Source organism: Falco naumanni, chromosome 1 (assembly GCF_017639655.2).
Source record: "Falco naumanni isolate bFalNau1 chromosome 1, bFalNau1.pat, whole genome shotgun sequence".
NCBI lineage: Eukaryota > Metazoa > Chordata > Aves > Falconiformes > Falconidae > Falco > Falco naumanni.
The window spans coordinates 55413992-55431157 of NC_054054.1; the positions used below are offsets into that span (position 1 = coordinate 55413992).

Sequence of the window (17166 nt, forward strand, 5' to 3'; positions counted from 1 at the left end):
AAGGTGACGGGCCCGGTGTTTGGCTGAAAGAGGCTATAAATCTTCTGGGCATATGCTGCTGTGTCTTCGCACAGAAAAAGCACAGAGGAAAGGAAACAGGTTAAAAAGCAGAGAGTCCTTGCGGTAAATCACGCTGTGCTGGCTTTTCTGACTCGGGGAGGTGCCGGCGGCTTCAACCAGCCGCCAGCGCAGGTACCCGCTGCCGGGGCCCGGCCGGCGGGAGGGCCGGGGTCCCCTCGGTGCGCCGCCCGCGTTTCAGCGCTGCCCTCCCCGCACGGCGCCCGAGGGGCTGCAGCCCCGCCAGGCAAGCGCGGACCTGGCCGCAGCCCCCGCTCCGTCCGGGCTCCGGTACCGACCGGCAGGTACGGGGCGGGGGCGGGGGCCGGGGAGATGCCCGGCAGGGGCCGGGGCGGCAGGTGAGCGCGGGCGCGGCGGGGGCGGCCCCGCGTGGGCCGGGGGGAGCTGCCCCCCACCCCCCCGGCCGTGGCGCAGGAGGCCCCGCACGGCGCCCGGGGCCGCCCCCTGCCTGCCCCGGCGGGGCGGGCGGCGGCGGCGGCGGCGACGGGGAGATGGCGGGGCGGCGGCGGCCGCTGCTGCTGCTGCTGCGCTGCCTCCTGCTGGGGCTGCTGGGCGGCGGCGGCGGGGGCCAGCCCGGCGGCGGCGAGTACTGCCACGGCTGGGTGGACGGGCAGGGCGGCTACCACGAGGGCTTCCAGTGCCCCGAGGGCTTCGACACGGCGGCCGCCACCATCTGCTGCGGCTCCTGCGCGCTGCGCTACTGCTGCGCCGCCGCCGAGGCTCGCCTGGAGCAGGGCGGCTGCACCAACGACCGGGAGCCCCCCCGACCCGGGAGTCACCGCCCGTGAGTGCCCGGCCCGCGGGCCCCGGGGCGGCCGGGAACCGGCCCCCGCGGAGCATCGCCCGGGCGGAGCGCGGCTGCGGGGCTCCCCGGCCCGGCGGGTGCGGGGGGCAGAGCGGGCGCCCGGGGCTGCGCCCGGGGCAGCGGCGGCTGGGTCCATCCCAACGGGAAGGCGCAGCTGGCTTTGAGGTTTGCGCCGGCGAACTTGTCGGTGCTTAACTCCGGGGTGGGACGGGGCCCCGGTGCGCTGCAGCACCGCCCCGCCGCGCCGGGGCCGGCGGCTGTCCGGGGAAGAGGAGCGCGGCCGCGCCGACGGGGACGGGTTGTCCCGGGTCACGGGTTGTCCCGGGTCACGCGTTCTGCGCCGCTTTCCCACCTCGGGAGCGGGAGGGACCTGGCGGCGCCTGCAACGTTCGCGCCTCGCCGGCAGGTTCGAGCTGTGGCACGGGCGCGCGCTGGCGGTGCCGCGGCTGGGGGAGGGGCAGCGGGGCGTTGGGGGAGCCCCAACGGGAGCCAGCGAACGGGTCGCGGCGCCGGCAGCGTTTACCGCTGGTGGCTATTACAGCTGTCAACAGAAGGAATATTCGACTGGTAGAGGGAAGGTTTAGACTTCAGGTTTGTGCTGGCGATAATGGTTGAAGGCTCTGCCTGCCGAGCAGCTGGTGGGACTGAAACCGTGTGGGGCTTCAGAGACCCGCTGTGGGGTTTGTTTCAGCGCGGCAGACCTGTTGCTTTCGGTAGGCTAACGTGCGTGGCTTTTCCTATTCTTTCTTCTCCCAGAACCGATCTACGTGCCGTTCCTCATTGTTGGATCGATATTTATTGCCTTCATCATCGTGGGCTCGCTGGTAGCAGTTTATTGTTGCACGTGCCTAAGACCTAAACAACCATCGCAGCCGATAAGATTTTCTCTGCGGAGCTACCAGACCGAGACTCTTCCCATGATCCTGGCCTCCACAAGCTTCAGGACGCCGTCCCGGCAGTCCAGTACTGCGACAAGCTCCAGTTCGACCGGTGGCTCGGTTCGCAGGTTCTCCTTCCCCCGGGCAGAGCCGGGGTGCCTCGTGGCACCGCCACCCCCACCGTACACATCTGGCTGTTTCCAGACAGCCCATGCAGTCCATCTCACTCAGCCGTCGGGATTTCTGGTGTCACCACCGTACTTTGGGTACCCTCTCCAGCCAGAGCCTGCCCTGGCTGGGAAGAGCTGCTCCGATTTCAGTCAGAGCTGAAAGGAGTTGTGGAGAAATCAGGGAGCCTTCAGAAGTGCAGGGACTGCTGCGGTGGGTGTCACACTGACAGGCTCTGTGGCTCGGCAGGCAGAACCGTTCCCGTGGGTGAGTTGCCCTTGAAAAGTGCAAGGTCTCATTTGGGTTCTCATTTCCCAAACTTGGATCACACTAACAAATGAATTGTAAAATACTCCAAACAGTTGCTCTAAAACATGACTGCTCTGATTGTTTGGTCTGATTTGTGCAGGAAGTGTTCAGAGACAAGTAGAAAAACAATTTTGGGATAAAGGTACTTCCTTCCCGGTGTTACAAATGACATTTTAACCCTAAATGCTATTAACTTAGTTAACATGCGGTGGCTGCGTTCCACTGATAATAATCAAACTAGTTCTATAAATCAGCAGTAAGCCTGAGAAGTAAGAGAGGAGTAATATTTACTAGAGGATCCTGAAAACAGCTGACTGCTTCCCACTTTATAAGCAGTGAGAATAAGAGGAAGAGTTTTACTACAGATAGCAAAATGCATAGGTTTTTAAAAATACACATAATATACCTGAACTTACACTGCCTGTTTGCGTTTGTAAACTTTAACTATGCTAGCTAAAACTAGTACTGATTAGGCTAGCTGAAAATGAGCCAGTCCCAAGCAGCTGAATTATCTATGAGAAAAGCAGAACGTATTCAGCAATATCACTAGTAACTTCTCCGCATAAAATTCTCAAAATGGTGTTGCATTAAAGCGTTTTTCAGAAGGAAGTGTTGTTGGCTTTTTGCTCAGCAACATGTGTAAGTTGGACAAATGGATCATAAAGTTCTATTTGTAAAATTAGCCATGTATAAAATGTAAAGACAAGCTTGTAATTTAAAATGCATTTACAGCATTGACAACACTAATTATTTAGTAGTCACACCAAAAAAATTTTTATCAATAAACTGTGTGGTTTAAATGTTGTGTCATCTGGATGTCTCTGTACAGATAGTGTTTGATGAGCAAGTTTTTTCATTTTAATGCTGTACCTATACTGTGTTTTTTCCTGTTAAAAATAGTTGATTTTTCTTTTGTAAATGATTTACATCTTTAACTGCACCTGTTGTGCAGATTTAATACAATACAAAATTCTGACTGTATAGCAAATGAATAGATTAATTAATGTCTTTTATATGTAACTGTGGTAAAAATGTGGTAAAAAATACACTGATTAGTTGGGTATTTTAATTTAAAACATCCTGCCCTAGGAATAAATTTTGTTTGCCCATCGACATTCCTTCACCTGAGTAGACCAACAGACCAAATGGAAGAAGAAAAAAATGCATCTAAACCAAACACATGCAGAAAGCAAATGGAAAATACACAGGAAAAAATGCAGTTGTTAAAGGGCTTCTCTGTGTACTTATTTTTGTGAACAAACGAAGACATTGTGTGTGTCAGAATCAACACTATCAGAGGCTGAACCTTCCTGTTCTGTGAGCCCCAAACTCCGTGTGTAGGTTCTGTTGAAGAACATTCTAGCTGACCTATTTCACAAGTACTAGCGTATCACTGCATATTAAAATTACAGCATGTCTATTCTGAATTACAGTATACTTCTCTGTATTTTAGAAAAGCTTTATGGGTTCTTCCTCGACAGTTGAGTAATTCTCTTTCTTAGCAAATATCTAGCAATCAGTATCTTAGCATTTATGAAAAAAATATTTTGAAACAACCCTTCTAATATGTTCTTTATTGCATAATGAACATTACACTCCAACAGATACTACTGGTGGAAATGCGATTTCTAAGAAAGAAACTGAAATTGTATACAATGATGTTTTAAGTAATAGATTTTAGCTTGAATGCTGTAGTTCTTAATTACAAACTGAAATTATGATGCACTGCATAGATTTTATAAAAATCTAAAAACTTTCAATACTTGGGAAATTTATTGGAAAGTAAGTGTTTTGGCTTGCATTTTTTTTTTTTAGAAACAATCTTCAAGTAAGGAGGTGGGTAAATTTTTGCCTGCTTTTGATGATGTTTCATTGGACTCTTTTCACTGTGTATTTTGAATGGATAAGAAATATGGAACTTTCCATCAAGTAACTTTCGTGAAAAATTGTTTAATATTGCAACAGATACCAGCTCTGTTCTTTGGCAGCATCCTGCGAGATTTGCCGATCGTTCCTGTATACAGCAGAAACTGGTAGTAAAACAAGCTGTATTTTTTACTTTTACTATAATGACTCTTCAATTAGTAGAAATCTTTCTTTACCTAGCAAACCGGGGCAGCACAGATCCTTCTGGAAGCAGAAACTTGATCGATTTTAGTTAAGAAGGTGCAGTTTTGTGTACCTTGAAAGAGCGATTAGTCATCAGAGCCCGACACAGATGATGGGTAGCTGGAATTCAGTGTTTTCCTCAAAGATGGGCTGTACACAGCCAGGTCCAGGGCTGGACTGGGTTACTGCCTATTACCATTTGGAGGTGTAGGCTGAACAGGCCAGGCTGCTTCACTGTTAACACTCTCAGCGGGCTCGGCGGTCAGATTTGTTAATGTTTTAACATCGGGGCAGATTTTCACGACGCTTCCATGCAGTCTTAAGGATTTTAACAATTGGCATAGGCAGAGGCTGCGCAGTTTGCCATGTCGTGTGAAACAGCCCCGCAGGGAAGACCCCTGCGAGCTCCTTCTTTTCCTCCGGGTGCCGCACGAGGTTTGACCTCTAAAGGGCTTGAAGAGCCTGACACACAGGAGTAACGTCACTGACTCAGACATACCTAAGTTAGCAGAGCGCTAGCCAGGCACTTCATGGACTGGTAGCCAGAGCACAACAAATCTTGCAGATGGGGGTCTAAGGCTGGGAAAGATCAGGTGAGGTTAAAACAGCTGTACTGGGTTACTTGTAAAACAGGTGAGGTGGGGATAATGCACCATCTGCAAATAGATGAGAATCTATAAGTTACGAGGAAGCTATAAAATCATTGTTCATGTAGCTACAGTGGCAGTGACCTATATAGCTGAGGGGAGAGGAAAGGACGTGGGCAGAAAACAAGCCCGTGGACTGAAGTGCTTGTTGCCTGTGCCAGGATTTTCCAACTCGGATGGATTCAGGGTGCAGACAAGAATGCTGAATTTCCTTCCCAATGTAAAGGACCTACTGGCATTAGATGCTCCTATGATTTACAGGAAAGTTTTCCTACACTTTGCAGACAGAACAAAAATTACATTCTGATACTGTTTTAATGACTAGTGAAACAGTTTCAAGGGCTACATATATGCTTGAAGTAAAAGCAGTTGCTTGCTATCAGAAGAAACATTTACACAGTTCATACTTTACTTACTGCCATGCTTATTTTTTAACAGTAAATTCAACTATTTTTTTTTTTTTGTAATAGTGCAGTTAGTTCATACTCATTACTAGTGACACAAATCTAAAATAAATCAAAATGAAAAAAAAGAATCACACTCATTAAATTGATTATTGTCATTCACACACGATGCACACAATTCTTTGATTGCCATTAATGGGTAATGGCATGTATGAAACCCAAGCCTTCTGTGGGCAAAGAGTAATAGTGACATGACTTAGATCAGCCATTTGGTTTGTGTTTCTGCATGTTGGGTTTCTTAACTGTGTATCTCCAAAATGCATCAAAACTCTTCAGTGCTAGGAAAAACATTACATGTACTTGCAAGAATGTCTGAAGGATTTTATTTTAAACTAGGTAAGCAGTACAGGATATGGCTATGGAAACTCTTGGATTGTTTCTAATACTAATCCCACTGGAATTAAAAAAATAGCAGCAATTTTGACATTATTTTGTCACCACTGTTCAGTTGCAGCTTAACAGTAACATTAAGGAGATGGAGTCAATTTTCAGGGCTGTTTTTCTGCGTATTGTGATGCGCTGTGTGGACTTGAACTACTCTGAACATAGCTTCTGCTTTTGAGGGTCTACTGCTCCACAGGTAAAGTTTTTGATTTGCAGTTATGTTGAGGTTGTAATTCCATGCTATGCTGCCTTCATTAACAAAGGCAGAAGAAGAAATGCCTTTCTGTTCCTTTTCATTCTCTCCATCTATGACTCCAGCAAATTCAGGGGGCTGTGGTGTAAATCTGGTTAGTGAAATGATTTAGCTTAAAAATAATGTTTGCCATAAGAAAGGAGGGAAAGGATTTGAAAGGAGGCCTGGATTATTATAAACTGGATTATAACCTGAATAATTTCAAGGGTCTCGTGACTGCCAGCAAATAGAGACAGTGACACACCATGAGGTGGAATCTCCTTCAACCAGCTCTACTGTTAGAGACCGGGTATAATGAAAGTAACAGCACGACAGATGCATCTATTATGGAACCTGCCTTGACAGAATACAACATCTACAAAATAATGTCTAGTGTGTATATGAAGAATTAGTCATCTATCTACAACCACAACACAGTTTAGGTTTGGATATAGGTTTCAATTCAGTGAGCAGGCACTGTTAGGGTTAAGAAATACCCGCTACTATCATAGCCAAAGGATACAGTATTTATCACTGTCCTCTGAAAAAGGAGACTACATTTCCTTATTCCCACTCTATCACTCTTGAACTGCATACTTCTCTTTCAAAATATGGTATACCCACCAGAGTATGTCAGGGCTTGGCTGCAAGTCACTAAACTGCAGACTCTCGTGCTCCCTTTTTTTTATTTTTTTAAACTTTTTCTGGACTTCACATGAGAACTGAAAAAGACATCTCCAAGTAGGTGTTTTAAAAAAACCCACCACCCTTAAAACTGTTTTCAGCTTTTTCAGTTTACCTTAATAATGTAAGAATTCTTTGGTAATTGTGAAATGGGATTTTCTCGTATGTTCCATTTTAAAGGACTCAAACCCAAGAGTGATGAGATATATGCCTGCCTTTGAAAGTAATCCCTAGCATTTGCAACCAATCAATTCAACAAAGCTTCTTCATTTAATGGCAAAGTTTATTCATTTTTTAACAATTAAAAGACAAAACATTTAAAATTTGCAGTTCAAAACATGCACATTCACCAAATGCCAAATGACATGTAACACTGCATAGAATTGAATGGGTTACTAAAAGAGAACTACTTATAAAACACAGTGCATTTCACATCCAGTTAAAACTAAACCTGAGAAACTACCATAAACACTGAGTCAAAAAGTCTTCATTCATGCAGCTTCATAATTTCCACAACAGTTTCAGCAGTAACGGCTTAGTGGAGCTGTAAAACCTCACTTCACCTTGAATGCAAATTTTGCTATTACAGACTGACCGCTTTCTGCAGCAGTTCATACATACCAAACACTGAAATTCTTAAGGAAAAATTATGTTGAAGTAGAAAAACAATATTAATGCATTTATGGCTTCTATTCTACGATGAATTAACACCATAAAATATGATTTAAAAAAACCCAACTTGTTCCAGTCACAGCTTCGCGTTTACAAATCACTCTCTATACAGAAATGTGTTCATTTCAGTTAAAAGTATTGACCCTCCAAAGTGCCCAACTTTGCACATCATTGCTCAGATGAGTCCTTATACTCACAAACAGTCCAGTTGAAGCCTATGTGAGTAACGGTTTGCGTAAGCAGGAATCAGGTTTGGAATGCTAAAATATTCCTTTGTTTAATAAAGATGTATTGGTTAACCACGAGGAAACTGGAGGAGTGAGGGCAGAGGGAGGAAAGGAGAAACTCATTTATTGAGTTTTGTTACCGTTGAAAACATCCAGTACCAAGAAAGTTGAACTGACAAACTCATTTGCTTACATAGCGCTAGCTTCTCGATATATTATGAGCAGACTTTTAACGAAGGCATTAAAAAACAGGGAACAGCAACCACCATGCATTGCCTCAGAACACTTAAGAAATATTGCCTCATGCAGACAGAATGATAAATTCATCAGAATTACAAGTGCTTTTATACAATACAGAAGAAAAAAAGGGAAAAACTTCTCTCCTTAAATTTAACATGTACTCCAAATTACTCATCATTCAAGACAGGTTTAAATGTAACGAAAGAAGTCTTAAGACAATGCACATCTTTCTAACACAGTGAATTTTATGGATGCATGTGGACATACAGGAATCTTCAGCTATCTCTTAGTGTTTCAAAATATTTTATATATAATTTCATACAAATAGAATGATGACTAAGTATAAATCTGTTGAGACTGCTTTGCAAAAATAAGTGCAAAATTAGGAAATGGCATGAAAAAATTCCAAATACAAATTATCAATAGGTTTGTTAAAATTTGCTTTCTGTTACTCTTTTGAATCATTTATTTATATATATATATATGTGTGTGTGTGTGTATATATATTTAAAAATAATAAAGCAACAGTATTTATGTAAGATACCCGATTTCTGAGTGGCACTGGTTCAACTTTTTGATGGGAATTTTTAATACTAACTTGTAATTGTTATGCAGTGCACATGAAACAGGTGGAAAAGTCCATGTGAATTCTGTATTTAATACACATTTGATTTTTCAAACAGTAAGAACAGAGGCATTGTTACGAGCATTTTTGCCTAGTTTTTTCTTTAAATTAACATCTGCACAAGCCCCTTATTTTAACAAAGATATGATGTACTAACAGGATAGTAATAGATTATTTATGTGTACTCGACATGAAAATAAAGTGCATATTGTATACTTGACCTGATTTAAAAATGGGCATACATAGCTAAGATGATCTTGTATTTTAAAATGGAATTGTATGAGCAATCAGAAAACACAGTTAAAAATGCCACGTTATCTTTTTTTACCATTTCCAAGAAGTGATATCTTTCAGCCACTAATTACCAGAAAAAGTAGACAGAGGAAAAACCCATCAGAAGGAATAAAAATGAAAAATGGACTTCATGAAATACTACTTCAAATTCAGTAAAGACGTAAGGATGAAATTCTGTGATAAGACTGCCTTAAAAACCTTAAATATAACAGTCTAAATTTAGGATCTCAGAGCTGTTTCCGTTGCTTTCTTCCTTTTTATGACAGTTGAACTGGGGGCATATTGTGTATTATTTTCCACAAAGTGTATTACAATGGTGAGACAGAATTTTATTTCATAGGAAGAATAAGAGATCATGTAACTTTCTCATTGTCAATATTTTACAAGGTATTCTAGTCCTCATCCTTTTCTGCAAAATCAGCAATTAAACAATTTAGAACAGAAAAAAACCAGTAATAATAAAAAAATTCCCCATAAAAAGAGTATGTATGGATTGAGTCATTTTATATGAGTTAAGTATACCAAAAGATTATAAAGGAGCAACAGTGTCATGGTTAATTTCAGAAATGTTTTGAAGTTGGTCATTGTCCCTTGGATGACAGAAAATAGGGATTCCCATTTTAGGAAGGGGGCATGCCCCCAAATTTTTTCTTGCCGTAGGTCAAGTGATTTGGCCCTCCCATATTGATCCATCTATTTATCTATGCCTGAAATGGCTTTTCTGAAGGCAGTTCTTGTCTGCATGACTGACTGGCAGTACTGTTTCCAGTGGGATACGTTCCCTTTGTCCCTGTGTCTTCTGTTTTCTGTTTAAAGATCACTCCGGGAAAGTGAGAGGAAGACACTGCATAACATGCATATGAAATGCAGACTGCCTTCCCATTGATATGCCTTCCTAAATATGTACTTTCATATACTGCCTTTTGTTGGGTTTTCCTTGTGTGTTTGTAAGTTTCTTGCGGAATGGAGCACAAGAAACCTGGATAGTGCAATAAAGTTGTATATTAAGTGTTTAGTTAGATGGCAGACAAGGAGGTAAAGTCACCTTTAGTAAGTATACGACTGGTGAAGGAGGGCAGAGAAAGATGGGACTGGATGACTTCTTACTTTTAACTTAAAGTGGGTGATATGGAGAGCAAAGAGGAAATTCTTAATATAACAGATCATTAGGGATGTCATTGTTCTGCTTTTCCATCTAGCTGATCTCCATTTAGAGGGAAAAAAAGGTGATTCCTATGTAATGCACAGAAATTGAATTAAAAATGAAAACAACTGCTACTGTAGAAAAATGTATTTTAAATGTAATTATGATGGCTTTTAAACTCCAAATTAAACATGGACTAAAAAGCTACAAGATTTAACTAAATTCTGAAGTTAAAGTAGCTTTTCTTAGTTTGACACCTGATGATTGTTGGGTGATAAGCTGAGAAATACCAAGCATAACTACTTAAAAAAGGTATCACAATGTTCTCATTTAACACCCCCCCTCTTTTTTCTTTCCTTAAACCAGGTGTGTATCTTTTTCTGCAGTAACTTCCTTTCCATTTTTAAAGGTGAGAGTATATAGGTATTCTGTTTGACCAGTAAGTTGTAAAGAGGACGCTGCAGAGTATTTCACTTTTATAGGAAATTACTTTAGTGCAAATAAACCAGTACATACCACAGACTAGCGAAGGGCATGCTTTGCTCTCTGTTTCAATGTATGCATTTCAAATAATTTTAGTATAAAAATGTTGAAAAATTAATTAATTTTTAAAAATAAATTAAACTTTTTTTTGAGCCTACAGTATAAGCAGATACAACTAAGCACTGCAAAAATAAAGTTTGCTAAAGGGAAGTAAGGCAGACAAATTCTTAAAAATTGAACAAAATAGTATGTGTACTCAGTTTTACAATGTGGCAGCCATTTTCAACATATGCAATACTAAATGAAAATAAGGGAAAAGTTTGTATAAGGCCAAAGGTGCAAAGACTTGCAGTTTTGAAAGCAAATGCCGTAAAGGCCACTCAAATTAGACTCACTGTACTGTAAATCTTTCTCCTCAAGTGCAGAGAGTCAAGCATGCAGTTCTGAGATCAGGACTGGAGTTAATTTCCTTTCAAATTACTTCTAACAACAGAAAATGTTTATGGAACTTCTTTGGCAAACGTTTTTAGGTTAGTTTGACACAAACATCTATAAACATCTCGACTCATAATCTTTCTCAGAGAAGGTGAATTAACACCATTAAGATACTATTATTTTCAGCACTTGTTGAAATCAAAGGCTTGTTATCAACTGTATTTAAATATACTAACACTTAAAAACCTTCACAGATGCTAATGGTCTGTCAATGTAAATTATGTTTAGTGATCTGACCATTGCCTTCTGAGTGCAGACCAGTATCAATTCAACTTCATTGTAAAATAAGCGAGCTGGCAAGATAGAACGTAAATTCCAATCTGTTTACAAAGGCTAAGCAAACACTCGTTAAAAATTTAGAGATGGTGTGTTACAGTATAGTTGCACAGTGCTTATGTCTACTGAATACACAAATCCAAACTTTATGGAACAAGACCACCATAGATCTTTAAATCTCTGATAACTGGGCCATGGTCACAGCTCCCAGCAAAGATCTAGTAGTCTGTCTCACAAAAGTAACTACTAAGGCCTAAATCTCGAGCTATGTTCCTTCACCATTCCTCAGGCCTTTGTTTTGTGGTATCGTAAGCTCTTATTACTTCAGACTGGGAAACTATTCCATTTTCGTCTTGAGAGAAGGCGTAGCCATCTGCAGATACAAAACAAAATAGAAACTGATTAAGCTTTGATCCAATATTTTGGTTAAAGCTTTAATAAGAACAACAAAGGTCAACAGAATGGAATAAGCCTCTTTTCAGCAATTAGTAGGTAGAAAACCCATGCTATTTCTTACATAATTTTGCACCTGATCTAGCTGAATATGTCCCTGATCATTGCAGGGGGGTTGGACTAGATGACCTTTAAATGTCCCTTCTTACCCAAACTATTCTATGAATTATAAAATAGCAGAAAGAACCTTGTGCAGTATCTTAGGAATGAAGAGAAACCTACCAACAGGCAAAGAACATGGCCTGCTTGGTTTAGGATACTGCATCTTTACTATAAACAAATACAGTGGAAGGTAGAATTTTACTTCTATACTATGAATGGATATTAACTTTTTTTTGTCAGTGAACACTTACGAAGTAAGTTTTGCTGCAGAGAGTCAGAGCGATACAAGTTCACGTGGTTCTTCTTAAAAACGTTCTTCAGTAGTTGGGCTCTTTCAGTTAAGCTAGGAAGAAAGAGTGAAAGATATTTACTTACTAATTACGGTATCCCTTTATCTCTGAGTCTGTTAAATGAGAATTATTAAATGAAGTGTCCTTTTTTCCCTCCTTTTTAATTGTGCCTAAAGTAATTATTATTAAGATGACGATTAGAAGTGTGTGCGAGGGCAGATTTAAGTCCAGATCCCTGGCAATGTTTTCACTCGTCGCAGTACAGACAAAATACCTGTTTGAAGCACTGTTGTGTGCTGACAGTACAATTAAATGAATAATATTGTAAAGATTTGAGCATCCTTTAGAAACATGCTGTGTAAAGGGAAGGCACTCGCTTCCTTGATGTAGTATGGCCTGATTAGTGCCAGACTGAGTAACAGTCTGTCTTCTCCTCACAGAAGAAAATGCTCTAAGCCTCTACTGACACGGTACCCCAAAGGGATGGGAAAAGAAGATGAGGGAAAGTCAGATCCATGGCCATCAGCAGTGTGTACAGAAACGTGTGACTTCCATGAAAAGTGTTCTAGCAAGGTGTATTCACCACGACACTCCAGGTGTTCTTCTGGAGATCATACCCAAATAACAGACTACCATTAGTACTAGAGGTTGGTCACTTCAGCTCAGCTCCTCCCTTCTCAGCAGTACCGAGTCTGTTTTGTTATGTATTTATTGTGCTTTAATGTAATCCAAGTGACTCTCCATTTCAACCCAACCAGAAAAAAACAGAAGTATTAAATGGTTTTTAAGCTGAGACTCAAGCAGCAGCTGAATGCTGCAAACTGTAGTGAATGGAGCAGGGAAAGTGTCCAGTTTCCTTACCGTCCCATCTTCCTTACATTTAAAGTTCTCTCAAATAGTATCCTACATTACTAAATAAATAACAGACAGACGAGCCATAGCTCAAGAAAGCTTTCAAAATCTGACAATTTTGGTAACATAAAGATGTGCAAGGGACTATTAAAAACACTCACACAAAACCTTCCATTTCTTTCTCTATATTTGACATTCACTGAATTAGAGCTTGTGTTTCAGAGAAATACCAACCTATCATTTAAACATTTCCAATGCGGAAAAATCCAGCCCCTCCCCACATGAACTGGCGTAAAAATTAGTTCACTGAAAAGAACTCCGAAGAAGTATCTTAAATTTATTCTGAGCATATAGTGATTTATTTTGTTGTAGTTCTGCTAGATTACCAAAGCTGTCTCTTATGTAAGGACATAGTAAGTAAAGCAGACTTCACATACCTACATTACTGAGTTTTGATCAATCAAATTACTTTTAAATATTATTGTCAATTAGCTCAACAGCCTTACCTTCCCAGGCTGCAAGACCAGACTTAAGTGGTGCAAGGATTGGAACTAGACTGCTTCCCTTACTAGATTAGCATTCAAACTAATAAATTAGAAATGCTCATTCTTTCTTCAGTGAGTGCACACACTTCTTATACATGACGCTGAACCACTGGATTAAACTGGGGGACTAATGGTCCACCTCTCCTTTCTGTTCCCCTCCAGTCCGGTGGTTAAAGCACACACCATGAAGTGAAAACTTGGGTCTTAGAAACTAACTGCAAAATCTACAGGGTAAGGGGACAGGCAGGGGAAACTGCTTCTGTGGCCATGTTTTGAAGGAAAAGATGGAATGAGACAGTCTTGTAAAAAAGAAGTTAGGTACCAGTTCCAGGAAAACAGTCAGCACCTGCTGACTAAACCCAGAACAGAGAGGTTGGAGTACTGAAACATATCTTACTCTCAGTGTTCCCATAAGCTAGCTTTTTGAGGATTTTTTTTGTTTCCCATCCCAACTGCTCCTATAGGCTGTGTAGGAACCTTTTTAGTTCAGAACTAGAAACTGTCAAAGTGACAAGATTAATAAAAAATTAGGGACTTAGATTTAAACCACAAGCATATAGAGAATGAAGAAATAAATGTCTTCATGTAAGGTGGGAGGTCAGAGGTGGAAGACCATGTGAATACTTAGATGCAGTTATCAACTGTATCTCCTTTGCAATATGTCTGAGAAGCCCTTCTTAATGTGAGTTGAAATCAGCAAATTTCTATGAAGTTTTTGACAGGTGTTATTTTCTAATAAAAAAATCCTTCGTTAAAAACATAGCGGGCCTATTCTAGCATTTTTGGTACCATCATTATTCCTTGCTTGTGTTCCAGAGTGGAATGTTCAGATTGCTTAAATGCTAAGCACTGAAAATACTGCCTTAAGTTTTACAAAAACATGAAATATGCACATTTCTTAGTTTATGTATAATGAAGTTTCCACTGCACAGATCTGATTGCTGGTACAGAAAATACAAATTAAGTAGGAAATGCATTTGAAAAAAAAAAAAGAAAGTGCTTCCAGCTATTCAGGTATTAAATTCTGATCCATTTCTATACTTGAAATACTGTAGGCTCTTTATTATGAATCACCCAGTTGCCATTCAAAAGCATATTTAAAAATGTACATGTGAAGCCAAGAAAAAAATTTCGTAATTAACTAATGATAAATCATAGTAACTAAATGCCTACACTCATTGTATGTACCTATACAGACAAGTAGAATATTAACTGGTTTTGAATATGAAACACAAACATTTACAGGCAATTAACCTCATTTATAGAAAAAAAATTTGCTATATATATTCCTGACCAACCACTGAGCTGGTATAAAAATAATTTCCAAGTGGACTGAATGAAAAACAATGATTATATAAAGCAGTATTTACAGTAGTTATCTCTAAAGACATTTCCATAAATTTGGGCTGTTATACATGTTATTGTTAGTCTATGTAGTATCCAACCCAGTAAAAATATTTTTATAGTAAGCATTAATACTGCTGTTCCTGCTTAAGCATGATATACAAGCTATCAGAAAAACTGTTGTTGCACAATGGTTTATATAAAAAAGTATCCTTTTACCTTAGTAATTTCAATGTTAAGTAGAAATGGCTTTGTGGCATTTCAGTTACAATGGCTTTAGTGATAGAAATCATACTTTTTGTGGCACAAATGTGTTAATCCATTGAAGTGGCTCTATTATTTATGCTGTTAAGGCACCCCCAAGTCAGTAGTATTCCAACATGGAAGCTTACTTTCTGTTGGAAAAGTGACTATGCAAAACTCACACCTTCTTGCTCAAGATATATTCTTACTTAACTGACAAATGTATATGATAAAAACAATTTCAATATGTTGCCTACAGAAGAACAGAATAAAGTGTTCTGGGACAGTTCTGGGGAAAAAACCTGATTACACATCCTTACACGCACACTGACACAGCAAGATACGACGGAAATGCTTTTCCTGAGCTTTCAATAACAGTTTTAAACCTTTTCAAATCAGCACTGTAAAAATACAAGGGATGACAGATCTTAAGACTGTATTCGCATGTTCTAATTTTAAAGCATGTGCTAGAATACAATAAAGATCTTTGAAAAGCAGTATTTTAAATTATTTCAATGTAAATGTCAATTTTTAATCCTAATTTTAAGAAAACAGCTAAAAGCGCATATTTAGAATTTAAGTAGAAAATCCCCGTCCTAAGATTGTTTGATAGGAAAACATCAAAAGGTCAAGCCTTACAATCTTAGCTGTGTTTAAATGCATGAAATATCAGGTCAACAGAGTTCTAAAAATTTGCTACAAATATATTCTAGCTGAAAAGCAGCAATAAAAAATAACACTAAGACGGTTCTAAGCAAACATTTAGATACTGTCTGGTTACAGCATCTAGCCAAGAGTAGAATCTTGACCTGTTATCTGTGGAAGCTGAGCCTCTGATTTTGTGTTGTAGTATTTTTAAGATGGGAATGGACACAGTGGAAAAGCTCCCAAGCTACCTTTCTCACTGTTTCCCAGTTACTTCTTTACCAGTGGTTTATATCTTCTTAGGTTATTTTTGCATTTCATGAGAACAAATCCCTTCTGCTACAATACGAAAAGGTACTTCCAGAGGTTTGCACACTAGACAATTATTACTTGGTCCTGAAGAATACATGGTAAGTTTTTCAAACTATTGGTTCTTGCATGAAAAGCACTAGAATTCAAGAATAAAAATGTCTCATGCACGTATTGGAACAGACGTAGAGGACATTCCTTAACAATTTTAATTACTTTGCACTGGTAACTAGTTAATCCAGACCACTTCTTTAACAAAGAATACTTTCTACATAAAGGGTAAAGTTTTGGCTCTATTACCTGAATTAACATACAATTTTTTTTTTTTTTTTAATGGAGGGAATAAACCCTTAAGAGATACTAAGATGCCTAACATCCATTGAGTTGCATGTAAAGTGGAAGCTTATATACTTCAAAGGATATGGGTCTAAAAATAACTTTGTGGAAAAGGAATGGATCTAAGAAAGACATTCTGGCAGGTAACTAAACGACCTTCATGAAGCCCTCCTAACTACTTGCGGGATAAAAAGATGATTATAAAACTAGTGGTGAAAACACCAAGTTCTCTTACCTACAGGAGGAGGAATTTGGAAGACATTCTGTAGGATGATGGAAAAGCACACTGCCTAGACAACTGAAGTAAAAGCTGCTGAATTTGGGAATACAAGAGAAGTTTTGGGAATGCAAGTACAGAATACTGAAAAGGTACATTACCTTACTTTCCTATACACCCACAAGATATACCCACCCCTTTCAGCACTGCCTAGGACTAATGTCTGCTTTCTTTTCTGCAATTAGTTCTTTTACAACTTTCATTCTTTGCAAAAGAGCACACAGCATGCATTGCTTCTGCCTCAAAGCTCAACACATCGATATACGAGCTGGATAATTTGGAAGAAGAGTTTTGCCCTGAAGCTGCCTGAATGGGCATTGCCATTTTAGATCACCTCTGAAAGTAAGAGAACTTACTTTTGCAAGCAGTAACTGGGTCTTGCAGTAATGAAAAGTATGCTTGATGAAGGAATTGTCATCAGCTAGGGAACTCTGCAGTACTTCCCGTCTGAAGCTGCTGTTACAAAGACAGCATGTAGAGCCTGACGGGAGACACTGTGCAGGTATGTGCTCCTACGTAGCCCACCACACTGGACTAGGTAGGTGTTCCACAGGTG

The 17166-nt window shown here is 40.4% G+C and overlaps 2 protein-coding genes across 5 annotated transcripts in view; one reads left to right on the forward strand and one right to left on the reverse strand.

Annotated features, from left to right (window-relative positions):
- Positions 1–568: 568 nt before the first annotated feature.
- On the forward strand, positions 569–3038 carry SHISA3 (shisa family member 3). The gene is given in 3 exon segments (XM_040594802.1): positions 569–838; positions 840–862; positions 1640–3038. Coding segments are annotated over 3 exon segments (744 nt in total). The 5' UTR covers position 569; the 3' UTR covers positions 2092–3038.
- A 3985-nt stretch (positions 3039–7023) lies between these two features.
- ATP8A1 (ATPase phospholipid transporting 8A1) overlaps positions 7024–17166 on the reverse strand; it is a 118072-nt gene continuing 107929 nt past the window's right edge. For all 4 annotated transcript variants that reach the window (XM_040594824.1, XM_040594814.1, XM_040594833.1 and 1 more), the window contains 2 exons: positions 12021–12112; positions 7024–11587 (listed from right to left, as the gene is read on the reverse strand). In XM_040594824.1, the coding sequence (XP_040450758.1) occupies positions 11490–11587; positions 12021–12112 (190 nt within the window). In that variant the 3' untranslated portion in view covers positions 7024–11489. The remainder of the gene's footprint in view (positions 11588–12020; positions 12113–17166) is intronic.